Source organism: Camelus dromedarius, chromosome 6 (genome assembly GCF_036321535.1).
Source record: "Camelus dromedarius isolate mCamDro1 chromosome 6, mCamDro1.pat, whole genome shotgun sequence".
Taxonomy (NCBI): domain Eukaryota; kingdom Metazoa; phylum Chordata; class Mammalia; order Artiodactyla; family Camelidae; genus Camelus; species Camelus dromedarius.
Genome location: NC_087441.1, coordinates 29,937,977 through 29,952,582, shown reverse-complemented (window position 1 = coordinate 29,952,582; position 14,606 = coordinate 29,937,977). Strand labels below are relative to the sequence as shown.

At 35.0% G+C, this 14,606-nt stretch overlaps 1 protein-coding gene across 1 annotated transcript in view; it reads left to right on the top strand.

Moving 5' to 3' along the window:
- LAMA2 (laminin subunit alpha 2) overlaps positions 1–14,606 on the top strand; it is a 520,519-nt gene that overhangs the window by 348,759 nt on the left and 157,154 nt on the right. Inside the window, exon 29 of the mRNA XM_031456303.2 lies at positions 2,474–2,608. Coding sequence (XP_031312163.2) covers positions 2,474–2,608 — 135 coding nt within the window. The remainder of the gene's footprint in view (positions 1–2,473; positions 2,609–14,606) is intronic.

Below are 14,606 nucleotides of genomic sequence, written 5' to 3'. Positions count from 1 at the left end.
CAAGCATTATCATTCTCATGAATTTTGTCCCAGACGACTGAAAAGGAAAACATCTGATTTTCAAAAACATCCTCAAAAAATTAAAAAATGGAAAGAATAAATACCAAAAGAATTCAGGAAAGGAGGGGATTAAAGAGGAATAAATGCATCTCATTCCTTTACAAAATGCATTTTAAGTTTGTAACTCCTATGTTACGGAATAGTCTCTTTTTATTTGCTCTTAGAAATCTATGAAGACACAAAATTAATCTAGAATGTTAGAACTGTAGAAACTTCAGAAATCAGCTGAATTGATACATCTGCTCATTTGTGGGATGAGGAAACCACATCTCAAAGATACCGATCGATTTGCCTGTATCCCCAGGCAAAATTAACTTGTGAAATCAAGGCTTCTGTCTTCATTTGCGTCGTAGTACCAGAGTCTGTGTGCCCTTCAAAGACACACATTCCTAGCATAGAATGAAGAGCATGCCAGAGATTCTTAATCCTGGCTGCTTGTTAGACCCTCCTGGGAGTTTTAAAACAAACCCTGGCCCTACACTCCACCACTTCTGCTAGAATCTTTGCAGGGTGGAGTCAAGTAACAGTATTTAAAACTCTCAGATGATGCTAGGTACAGCCCGGGTTGAGAATCACTGAGATGCCCTAGAAGCTTCCACACAGAGCTTGACTTGAAGCCCAGGCTTGTACTCTCGCTAGGGGTGCGTTTCTACTTTGTCCCGCTATCCTTCCAGATAAGAGCCCTAGTAATGGGAGAAATTGGGTGTATTACAGTAAACGTCTGCAGTGCTCCTTCAGATTTCAGTCCATATCATGGAGTTTCGTATGATTCCTCAATGAAAAGTACTGTTTCTTAACATTGTTCTTCCTCTAAGACTTGTTGTAAATGTTTGTTTGATATAAAAAGGCAGAGGTAGGAACTCTCAATTTGTGTGATTTTTACAACAGATACACACACACACACACACACACAAGTAAATAAAACAGTAAAAGAACAATAATTATATAGGTATCCAAGGATAAAATCTATGTAAAGAAAATCCAGTTTTATTCTATAGTCAGCATGCTCAAGATGGAACAACTCATACTATGTAACATTTTAAAATACACCTGAGAATTGGATTGTTTCTTCTGTTATGCTTAAATGAATTCCTCAGCCATAATTTTCAGACCTTATTTGGTAACGATGACAAAATGAAGCTTGGTTTTAAATAATATGAATAAACTTATTACATGATTAGGTCCAGCATAAGACAAATACGAATCAAAATATTTTGAATACTATTCCCGGTATTATAAGCTTGTTCAAAGCCAGGACATTATTAAACCTCATTAGAATTTCTTACAGACTGAGATAAAAGCAGAGAGACTCTTAAGTGCTTAATTGAAGAACTCTCACATTATCCAAGTCAAAACAAACAAGGAGAATGCTGACTATTGATCGTTTTCTCTTTCTAAGGAACCTCTTTACATACTCCACTCTGGATGACCTAGTCCAGAACCCGAAGGATGCAAAGGCATTAAGAAGTTCTTAATCCAGTATTTTTTCCCTACTTTTTTTTTTTCCAATCACTTTTCTCATCAGTGGGACCAAGATACCATGTGAAAAAAATTCTACATAGCTAATGTCCCTTTATAATCTTCAGTGGACTCTGAAAAACTAACTCTAACCTCTTACTCATAAATCAAACAATGGCTGATAAAGGCAGCAACTTTGCATACTAAGGTTTGAGCCCAGAACACAAAATTGTTCTCCTTCTTTCTTTAGAGCTGTGGGCTCTCTTCCAAAAAGCCAGAGATGTTTCTTGACACATTTACATAATAAACCCGAATGAAGATGGAGTCTTGATTTTGCATATGTCAGCTTTGCTAGCAGTTTCCTGTTTGCGCTCAGATTTTTATTGCAAAATGAGAAACTGGATCAAGGAAAGATACATTTTATTGGTGGCCTAATATTCCCAAGACATGTAGAGGTTTTATTACTTTGAATTTCTTACTTTTATAGTCTTTAAATTATACTGATAAAAATAACGCAACCAAGACACATTTTTATTTATTTAATTTTTTGCTGTGTCTCATTGGACATTTGCTAGTTACTCACCAAGCACAGCAGAAGCAGATTTTAGGTTGTCAAGGACACTGGAACTCTCACTTTAGTCCATATGACAGTTTTTTTTTTAAAAACGAACTTCTTTCTCAAGAAAAAGAAGACTAAAGTTTGTTCAGCCTGAGTGGTATTTGCAAATGACAGCTTTCCTTTGCTTAAATCTGATGACACAGGTGCCTGTGTACTCCACAAACCAGGCAGAAATACACATTAGGAATCAAAAGTGACACTAGTGTTGCCTTTAACGCTGATGGGGGGTGGGTGGAGGGTGGGAAGAAATCCTTCTTTTTAATTACTGAAGAACCCAAGTGTTGCTAAAGAGAGATTTCTAACTTGGCTGTCCTAACTGGTTTCCTTTTCTTTCAGGCATGCATGCCAGGATTTTATCGACTGCATTCTGGGCCGGGAGGCCGTACCCCTGGACCAACCCTAGGCACCTGTGTTCCATGTCAATGTCATGGACACAGCAGCCTCTGTGACCCTGAAACCTCTGTATGCCAGGTATTCATCTAAGCCTTTCTAGAACAAAGGCCACGTGCTCATTTCTCTTTACATATATTCATATGCTGAGTGCAGAGGCCAGCTAAACTGCAGGGAACTTAATTTGTGTGTGTGTGTGTGTGTGTGTCTGTGTCTGTGTGTGAAATAAAACATGTGGGAAAAAAGACATTTACTATATTATACATTTTTAGAAGTAATTTAAAAATTATAACTTGAAAAACCACTACTCATGTCAAGAAATAGCATATTCACAAAAATAAGCTCAAAATGATTTAAAGACAAACATAAGACAAGACACCATAAATCTCCTAGAAGAGAACATAGGCAAAACATTCTCTGACGTAAATTGTAGCAGTGCTTTTGTAGGTCAGTTTCCCGAGGCAATAGAAGTAAGAGCAAAAGTAAACAAATGGGACCTAATCAAATTTATAAGCTCCTGCACAGCAAAGGAAACTGTAAACAAAATGAGAAGACAATCTATGGATGGGAGAAAATATTTGCAAATGATGCAACTGATAAGGGCTTAATTTCTCGAATATACAAATAGCTCATTCAATTCAATAACAAAACTAAACAAATAACCCAATCAATAAATAGGCAGAAGACATAAATAGACATTTCTCCAAAGAAGACATACAGATGATCAATACTGCTAATTATCAGAGAAATGCAAATCAAAACTACAGTGAGGTATCACCTCACACCAGTCAGAATGGCCATCATTCAAAAGTCTACAAACGATAAATGCTGGAAAGGGTGTGGAGAAAAGGGAACCCTGCTACACTGTTGGTGGGAATGTAGTTTGGTGCAGCCACTATGGAAAACAGTATGAAGATTCCTTAAAAAACTAAAGATAGACATACCATATGATTCAGCAATCCCACTCCTGGGCATCTATCTGGAGAAAACTCTAATTCAAAAAGACACATGCACCGGTGTTCATAGCAGCACTATGTACAATAGCCAAGACGTGGAAGCATCCTAAATGTCCATCAACAGATGACTAAATAAAGAAGTGGTGTGTATACACACACACACACACACACACACACACACACACACACACACACACACACACACACACACACATAAATACAGTGGGATTTTACTCAGCCATAAAAAAGGAATAAAATAATACCATTTGCAGCAACATAGATGGCCCTAGAGAACATCAAACTAAGTGAAGTAAATCAGACAGAGAAAGACAAATATCATATGATATCACATATATGGAATTTAAAAAATAATACAAATGAACTTACAAAACAAAAACAGACTCACAGACATAGGATACAAACTTATGGTTACCAAAGGGGAAAGGAGGGGGAGGGGTAAATTAGGAATTTGGGTTTAACAGATACAAACTACTATATATACATAATAGATAAACAACAAGATCCTACTGTATAATACAGGGAAATATATTCAATAGCTTGTGATAACTTATAATGAAAGAGAATATGAGCAAGAATATATATATATGTATATGAATCACTATAATGTACACCATAATCTAATACAGCATTGTAAATTAGCTATACTTCAATTTAAAAAAAAAGCGAACAGTAGAAAAATGTATCAAAAAGAAAAGAAAAGAAATAGTATGTTAATATGAGGGGCATCTTAGACAACACCAGAGGACACAACTTAAAAATCACAAGTCTTTTTTCTGATTATAAGAAATTTGGAAATTATAGAAAAGCAGTAAGGAGAAACTAAAAGTCACCCAAAATTCAAAATAAGATAAACATTTAATATTCTAGCTATTTCTCACCAATTTAATGCACGTATTTGTAAGATTTATATAATACCATAAGTGTAGTTCTATGTTCTGCTTTTTAAATATACCTATCGTGAGCATATTATGTTGCTAGATAGTCTCTAAAATCTTTACAGTCTTTGATTGGATATCCCATAATTTAACCATTTCCTTAGAATTTCGACTGCTCTTTTTTTTTTTCAATGTTCCTATGTTTTTTATGTTCCTTACTCTATCACTGCTGAAACAATCAGGACTATGGATAAATTCAGATTTCCTGTGTCACTACTTAGGGTCCCCCAGACTCTAGTTCCCACATACCTCTGGATGTCTCCTTTGCTGAACTCATCTCCCGCCTCTCTCATCTTCTGAAACCCTTCCATGGATCCTTGTGGAACTCATGATCAGATATCAGCAAAATCCCCTACATAATCTCCCTCTTCCCTTAATGCTTTCTTCTTTTGCTCAAACTGAAACCTAGTTTTCCAACAGCACTCTCAGTGGTACCATTGTTTTCTCTCACTCTCCATTCCCCTGAGCCTGAAGGCAGGGCAGTGTCCCTGCTTCTCCTTGCCACTTTCATACCATCCTTCTTTTCTCCTCCATAACAACACCCAGATTTGAATCTCATGTCCCCACACATCTGCCCTCTATACCTGCTTATTGAAGCCATCTACCAAACCACAGGTCCCCCTCTCATTCCTTGAAGAGTTTTCCTCTGTATCATTGCCATTTTTTCTAGCACTACTCCTATCATAATTCCTGGTGATTCTGATGCCTATAAAATAAAATGCTCCATACCCTTCACTTCAGTGTCTGTCCTGACTCCATGATCTCATCCTACAACTTGTCACTCCCAGGAGCTGCATTGCCTCTGCAGTGTCAAGGTCAACTGTCCTCTCCTTTGACTGCGGTTTCTTTTCTGTCCAATTCACTTCTTCATAATACTCCAGTGTCACCATTTTTAGTCCCATTATCAATGCTCACAATTTTTCCTTGTTCCTTATCTCCGTCATGCCCTCACTTTCTTAACCAGCTAATATTCATGATCCTTTACTGTCATTGCTTTGTAACATTCATTCTCTTGCCACTCCTTTACTTCTGCTTACTCAGTGAATTCCATCTCTGGTTAAATCCTCTTCCGCCAACACCTGCACCTTCTAAGCTGAATGTGGCTGTTGAAAAGCAGACAACTATTGCTGACTAGTCTCACTATCTATTTCTTATCACTCACTTCAGATGGGACCTTTGTGCTTTTCTTCAACCATGCCACTTTTCTCCAGTCCATTTCCCTCCTTACTCTCAGTTGATCCTTTGTCTTATTTCCCTGAGAAATTAGAAACAATCAGAAGAGAACAGACCCAGGCACACCCACCTTTCTGCATCTATGCCCAATTACCTGATTCTTCCATTAATTTGGATGAATTGTTCTTATTTCTAGAAAAGACCAAGCTGGCCACTTATGCTGTAGATTCCAGTCCTCCTTCCCACTCAGGGACATTAGTCTGCCCATGCCCATCCGCCCCTCCCTCTGAATCTCACTTTTTGACTCTTCTTCTGTCTTAAAAAACAAAACAAACAAACAAACAAATAAATAATGAAACCAAACTCTCTTGACTCCACTTCCCCTCTTGATCTTTACCACTTCATTCATCTCCTTTCATGTGGAGAAGGGTTTCTACTCTGAACCCATTTCTCTCCCACCATTCTCCCTTGAGCTACTAAAATCAGGCTTTACCTCCATCAGTACATACACCAACTGCTAGTGTTCAGCGCTCAGTCTTCATTTTACTCAGTCTATCAGCAGCATTTGCTACTCTGAATCACCCATTGCTCTCAAAGCTTTCTGTTCAGTTTGCTTTTCTGGACATGATGTTCTGGGAATTTCAAACTTGAGGGCTGCTCTGTCTTAGTCTTCTTTGCTGTATTCTCATTACCTGAAATCAATACCAAGATTCAGTCCTTGGAGCAATTTGCTTTTCTCACTACACTCATTCTCATGGTGATCTCACCCAGGCACATGACTTTCAGTATCTGTGCTGGGATCCCACAGTATTACCTGTGATTTCTATTTTAGATCCAACTCTTTAATCTTTTCAGATTATTTAGTAATGTGGGGAGATCAGTTTTCCTCAAATATATTACTTTAAAGAAACATTTATTTCTTAATATATCCTTTTCTCCTTGACACATCATGGTATCTGAATATATACACGTTTGTCTTATTTATATTCAGATATGGCTAAAGGATCATCTGTTCCTTTATACTTACATTTTAGCTCTTATCACAATGCCCTGATTACATTTATTTTATAGTAAATTGTAATATCTGGTAAAGCAAGACCTTTTACTACTTACTCTTCTTTTTCTAATTTTCATACTGTGATGTACTTATATGTTCTTCTAAATGACATTTTGATTCGCTATTTCAATCTCTTTCCTAAAAAAGATTGCTGAAATTGTTATCGGAATTGCATCAAGCCTATTTGTAAAGAATTGCTGTTTTTACACTATTCAGTTTTCCTCCCTCAACCCAGGAACATGATACTCTTCTCTGTTCAGACATTTTATATCTCACACTAAACTGTTTTTAATATGATCCATATGAGCTTATATTAAAGTTGTTCCTTGTATCTTATATTTTCTTTTCCATGGTGAACATTATATTTTTTTGTTTCAGTATATTTATTAACTGATCATTACTGGTAAATGTTGACAAAATAGATTTTTTTACATGTATTTGACATGCAACCACTTTTATGTTAGTTCTATAAGTTTTCTTAGTTGATTCTTTCAGTTATTTTTATATTTTGAATAATTTTATTTACAAATAATCATAATTGTGTTTTCCTTGCCAGAACTATATCTACTTTAATTTCGTATTTTTGCATTGATTAAGTCTCCCAAAAAATGTTAAGTAGGAGGTAGGTTAGCTTCCTGTCTTATTCCTGATTTTAATACGAGTGCTTTTCACCACAAAATATGCTGGTGGTTAATTTAAAGTAAGTTTTCTTTATCATGTTAAGAAAACTTCTTTTTATTCCTGAATTCTTAAAATATCTTCTTTCAATCAAGGATATTGAAATTTATCATATGCTTATTTGTGAGGAGTGGGGTGGAGGAGAAGATACATTTGAGATAAAATCATATGTACTTTTTTTACCTTAAATAGAATGATGAATGATATCGACTAGATGAATAACTGACTAATATTAACCATCCCTGAATTCCTGAAATAATCATTATTTGGTTTCAGTGTAGTATTTTTTCACCAATCTGCTAGCTTTTAAAAGTCAGTAAGTAATTTCAGGAAAGGGGGTTGAATTATACATTCTTAAGTGGGAAATAAATGCATTTTTCTTTCTTATGCAGTCTTCACTGGAATTTTTAATGGTTTTGTCACTTCATATGATTAATATAGAAGCATTAATAAAAGATACCATTTAGTTTCAGTTTTATTTAGAATAAAAATTATCTTTGTACTGTCCTCTTGACCAGTTGGCTATTATAACTATTTTTGTGCTGTAAGAATCTTTAATACAGGTCTATTTTCTGAAGTATCCCTAGATGAACTAAAAAATAAATACATAGGTGCATCAAACATGCGCAGCTAGTATAAATTGTTGTGCTCTGAATTTTTATATTTCCCTTCAGGGAACTTACAACTTTTGAATTTAGGCAACTTTGTTCATCTTTGAAACAGCCCCATGAGGCAAATAGGAAATAGCTATTATGTACTGAGGCAACTGAAGCATGCTGATGATTTCCTTACTATGTGTAGTGTGCTTCCCAGTTTAATATCATGTCCACTACACAGTGCAATGCCCTCTACTTTGGTATAGTGGTTATAAGCATGCAGGCTGCCTTGACTCAAATCCTGACTTCATCCCTTGTGGGCTGTGTAAGCCTAGTCAATTTATCTAACTTCAATGAGGTCTTAATTTCCTCATTTATAAAATGAAGATAATAATAGTTCCTACTCATGGAGTTTTTCTATGGATTCAATGAAATACTAGGTAAAAGGGTTAGAACATTACTTAGCACATGATAAATTTATAGTAGAAATGACAGCTGTGATGACTGATGATGATAAAGATGATAATTGCCATATGTGTCATCCACCATTTATAGTCTAAGAACCAATCAGATGAAAACTAATCAAAATTAATGTAAAAACCATTGTTATCTCCAGTGCTATGCTAGATTTTCTCAACTTTTTTTTTTCTTCTTTATTGCTTCCTTAAAGAATATGGGGAGAGAAGAAACAAAACTATAGAAAACTACACAGGCTAAGCATTTTAACTGTTGTATAAACCCACATCACTTTGTAACTATTCCCTTCATAATTCCTAATGACACTTACAAGAGAGCTGTTGCTTCTTTGTAGGTGTTAATAAATCCTACATTGTAGGCATGTTATTACCAATCGCTCAGTGACCATTGCCCCTTAAGGAAGATTTTCCTCAAAATGAAAGAGTGAAACCTACATGATATTGAACCTCAAACCCAAAGGGGGCGAGGAGGCAGGTGAGTTAATACTAATTAGTACACACACACACACATAGATTAGATAGATAGATAATCTTCAGAGTTTACATAACACACACATCTATATCTATATCTATATCTGTTTATTCACATATATATTCTCATTTAATTATCTCTACAACTCCATAATCAGTATTATTTCTCCTATATTTCACATGGGAATATTGAATTCTCAGCTAAGGCAAATAACTTTCTTTAAGACCAAATAGTTTGTGAAAATGTTATTTTCACTCTATTACAATTCTTATTTTAAAATAAGGATTTTTAAAAACTCCATCATTAATCTGTCTTGTTGTCTATAACACCATCAGTATCTATGGTGATGCAATTAGTCCTGTTATCAGTAAATAGACTCATAACTGGAATCTACCATATTTAATGTTTTCTGTAAACCTTATCTTATTTAATCTATTTAATACCTTACCAAAGTTGGACCCATTAGCATTTCATTACAGCTCTGAAAATTAACCCTAAAAAAAGTAAGACGTCTACAGAGCCTTGGCTAAAAAGTGTTAGAATCAGATTTCAAATCCACTGTAAAATGCTACCTGCAGACTGTGACAGAGAGTAAACACACTTTAAGCTGATTAAATGAGTTTGATTTGGAAGGTCCAGGTGAATTATACCCTAGAGTACTGATAGGATATGCAGTGTGAGTAAGAGACATAGGAGAAAAATATTTGCAAAATCATGAAAATATGAAATTTGTCACAAGATGGAAAGCAGTGAAATGTCATTCCAGGTTTTATAAAGGAAAGTAGAATGTAAGAAACAGATTGGTTTTGATCTCCAGTGAAACATAAATAATGAATATTAGGAATCAGAATAGGTTCCCTCAAAATAAAACATATCAAACTAATTAATATCCCATAGTTCCCTGAATCTTAGTATAATTTCAAATTCATCATACAGTGTGATACCTCATATGTCAAATTTAGCAAAAATAATGGCAGCTACCATGTGTCGAAACCTATATATGTACCAGAGCCAGGGCTTGACACTTAGATGGATTTTTTTCTCATTTACTTTTGCACTAAGCTTATGAGACAAACCAGATAATTCCTTCTATTACAGATGATGAACTGATACTGAAAGAAATTAAAAATTTACTTAAGTCATAAGCCAGTAAGGGTCAGATTTATGGTTCAAACTCTGGTTTGTTTAAATAGGCATTTGACATTATGTTTCATTATATCCTCACAAACAAGGTTGAAACTATGGACCAAATGGTAATCAGTTAACAAATTTGATGGGTGTAGAAGTTGCTGAATAGCATGACCTAGAATAAGCCCTAAAGATGTCCCCAGTGATGAGGCACAGGACTTGTGTTTGATCCTGTCATGTTCAAATTCTTTATCAGTGATTTATATGAGATTTATCAAATATTCTGATGACATAAACCTGGAAGTGTTACCTAATGTATTGGGTTAGTGGTCAAGAATCAAAAAAAGCCTGGCAAGTGGAACTATGAGCCACAATTAACAAGATGAAATTAATAGGATAGAACTTTAGGTAGGCTCACTTGTTCATTTATCTTTGAGACATTTGTTAGTAAGTTTTTCTATCTTCAGGCATCGTGGTAGGTACTGGGAATATAAAGATGAGGAATATGTGGGCATTGCCCTCAAGCAGCTTGTATTCTAGTATTTAGGGGGAAGAACAGAGGAAGTTACTATGATAGCAATTTCTGTGAAATAGGAGTTCTTACTGGACTGCAGATTCATCTGTACAAGATTCAGATCAAAGAAGGAAGTGTGTTTCATATATTTGCAAATTGCAGGTGAAGATTTATGATCTTTATTTTAAAAGAAATTCTGAGAAATCAGGGTTGTTAAATGTTTAGCTTGGTAAAAGGATATTTAGCTTAAAAAAAGATTTAGGAAGTAATACTGTTCTTTAGATATTTGAGGACTTTCCCTAGGAAATGGAAATTAGATTTAACCTTCATTGCTTCAGAAGGCAAAACTTGGATCACTGACTTAAAATTAAAGTGAAACAAGTTTTCATTCAGCATGAGGAAAAACGTTATTGCTTATAATTATAAAAGCTGAAAAGTGCTGCCTTATAAGAATCCGTGCATTTAATAATATGCCAAGGAATGTGTAGAGGCATCCCTATATGGAAAGAAGATTGGGTAAAGTGACTTCTCACCTTAGTTTTAAGATACTAAATATTAATATAATATTCATTTAATTTAATGGAAGGAATATATACCACCAGTTTATCCATGTGCAAATACAAAAACAAAAAAATATAATATATTCTAATCTACTACTGGAAAGATACTACTACATATTAACTTCAAGATAATTAACTTCTCATTAGACATCTGAAATACAGAAATTTTTCCAAAAGATTAATTTATATATAAGAGAAATACTATATCCACTATCTCAAAGCAGATGTGAAAGTCATGTGAAAGGTTGATGTCATAAAGTTTCAAAAACAGCATCATGATTTATGTACTGTATTTGTGGGCCTAACTGGGACATGTGATTCAGGTAACCAAGTTCAGTATGTCAGCAACCCTGTGAAAGACTGACTTCCCAAAGGAGGTTAAAATATTTGCTTACTCCGTGAAGAAATTATATACAGTTGTATGTATAAAAGAAGAAAACTGTATTTTTCGATCTCTATATTTTTAGTATGATCAGCATTATCTTTGTGTTTTAATTCAGTTATCAATGTTATATTAGGTTACATAAAATAACTCATTATGCAGTTCATTTTTTTACAAAGGTTAATGCTGATAATTGTCATTTAAGAGACCATGTACTTTGGGTGCGCATGTTCATTTCTATAACTTTGAAGTATGTTCTTACAACACTCCCCAGTTAACATTTACTCATCATTTGGTATCCTGCTGAATGATTTGAGACTGTAATTCATAGATAATTATTTTATCTTGGAACCATTATCTTCACCATGCTACTGTTAAAAATGGAATGGCTATTTTATTGCTAAAATACCATGGTTCCTCTGGATGTTCAAATAAGAAAAGATAGTGTTACCAAAATCAATATCCAAATATAGCAAATCATCTTTCCCTGCTAACCACCCTTTTGTAAAGTCTTTAGACTTGAAACTTGACCTTCTTCATCTTAAGAAACCTGATTAGTTTTAGCTATAATACCTAGAATGTGCATATATTTGTGCTGTCATTCAAAATAGTCATTGAATGTTGGCATATTTCAGTCACCGTATCGAGTGAGAAGGAACACTTAGCCCAGACTTAGGGCATCAGGGAATGTTTATCAGAGAAAGTGACAGTAAAAATAAGAGCTGAATGGATAGGTGTTAGCTAGGTAAGAAGAGGGAAAATATTCCAGAACAAGGGATTCTTGTATGAAAAGTTCCCAGAGGTAAGAGAGAGCACTGCATGATTTGAGAATTTCAGATGGTCCCTGAGAATTTAAGAATTTCAGATGGCTTTAGCATAGTGTGCAAAGGTTGCAGTGGCTACACTTAAGGCTGGAGATGTAAGCAGGGGCCAGATTATAAAGGTCTTCTTTGCCATGCCAGAGAGATGACAGTGACCTCAAATGAAATGGAAAGTACAAAAGTATTAGCAGGATTTAAAAGAGATGAGCTTAATTTTGACATTTCAAATTCAAATGCTTTCACGTTGTACAATAAGATCTAAGAATCAATTAGAAGTATAAGTCTGGAACTTATTCTAGGTAGAAATCTAGGCTGAATATATCAAATTTAGAGTTTGGGGCACAGAGATTATAGCTGAAGTTATACTAATGGTTGAAATCACCAAGGTAGAACGTGTAGAAAATAAAAGAGATGAGAGCCAAAGTTAGAATCAAGGACTCCAATCCTATTCAACAGAAGAGGGAGGAAGAATTCATGAAGGAAAATAAGAAAGAGAGGCTGGAAAAAAATTAACGTACTGTGCTATTAAAGAAACCATAGAAAGAGAAAATTTCAAAGAAAGAGTGGCCAGCAATAACAGCTGCTGCAGAAAAATTCATGTATCATGAAAATTGATTATTATCAGTAAATTTTGATTTAGCAACAAAGATCTTATGCGTGACCCTGGAATTATCTTTCAATAGTGAAATCAGAAGCCAGTTTAAAGAGTGAAGAAGTGAAAAGGAGATGAGGAGGTAGAGAGCAGGAGTGTAAACAGTGCTTTTAAAAAGCTTATCAAAGGTAGGATGGAAGTTTTCCAGAACCATGAGACCCCAGGGATGTTTTTGAGATCGGAAAGGCCTGATCAACCTCAGCTGTCAGTGGGAATAAGCCATCAAAGATGGAGAAAATGCAGGTGTTGGAGGAAATGGGAGACAGGAGGACCTTCTTCCTCAACCAGAGTTTAGGAAGAGAGCAACTTTAGGCAAAGAACAAAATACCGCTTCCTGTGGACAGAACTAAATGTTGAAGGGATGGAAAGTAATGCAGGCAGGATAGTGTGTTGTTGGCCAGGAAGATGAGGGAACACCAAAGTGAGGGCTTCCTTTTCTCTGAAAACAGGAGGCTAAAATCTGCTAAGAGTGAGGCGGGGAATTAGAATATCTGAGGTTGGTATCCTATCATATTAGAAAACTGGATCCACTTAACAGTGAATTATAAAATATATCTGTAAGTAACACAATACATTTTCAAATATAACGTCAAAAATGTAAACAGGACAAAACAAAACAATGGTCTAAAATTCATCATAATAATGTCCTGGTTTCATCCCAGACAATAGCATAAAAACTCTCAAAAAGAGTCAACCAAAGTTCTAAAAAATAAAATTTTATGGCAATATCTGCAGAGGAAGTGACTTCAGATACTGTTTGTGGTGAATTACCGTGTATACCAAACACTGGCCATTAGAAGACACATGAAAAATAAATATTCTTGATTGATTGAATGAAGCATAAGGGAAGTTTACTATACCTGCTAGTGGCTCTGTGGTTTCAGCTGAGTTGATCAGGAGATGGTTTCACTAACGTATATATACAACTATTTTGTTACTGACTTTTTTTGCTTCTCAACTTAAAAAAAAAAAATGTTTATAAGAAGTCATCCTTCTGATCACTCCAAATCCTGTCTTATAAAATCAAGCTAAAATCCAACTCCAAATCCTCTCTATTTATTCCTTTTCTCAGCTCCCAACATCAGATGTCACATTTCCACTAAACAGCAGTCAATAGTGCTCCCATGTTTCTTATTTGCCATTTAAAAGAAATTTCCGTAAGTGGAAATAAATTCTTGTAGGGTAGAATGTTATTTTACCTTTCTCCCCACTGGATTTCTCTTAGTGCCTTTCTCAGTGCCTGGCATGTAGCTCTTCCAAAGTTCTTATTGAGTGAATGATTGCTGAATATATTGTTAAATATAATTCCACTTTATGAGAATTTTAACTTCAAAACTGTTTACACAATATTCTGAAACTGTTTTCATTTCCTTATGGAAATGTCTAAAAACACAAAGCATAATACCCAAGTGCCCCTTATGCATGCATGAAAAGAAAATATTGACCTGAGATTCCTGGTTTCAGATTGGGTTCTCTCTATCTATAAAGAATGGTCAACGTTTGGCAAGAATCAGATAAATAACTTTCTTAATATGGTAAATAGGCTGACTTTTTTTCCCTATTTTGGGGGATTCTTTTTTTTTCTGTTGCTGTCTCTTAAAACATTTATGCTTTCCACCTTGGTTTGGTTTTAAAAAGCCCACTGACAGGCATGCACC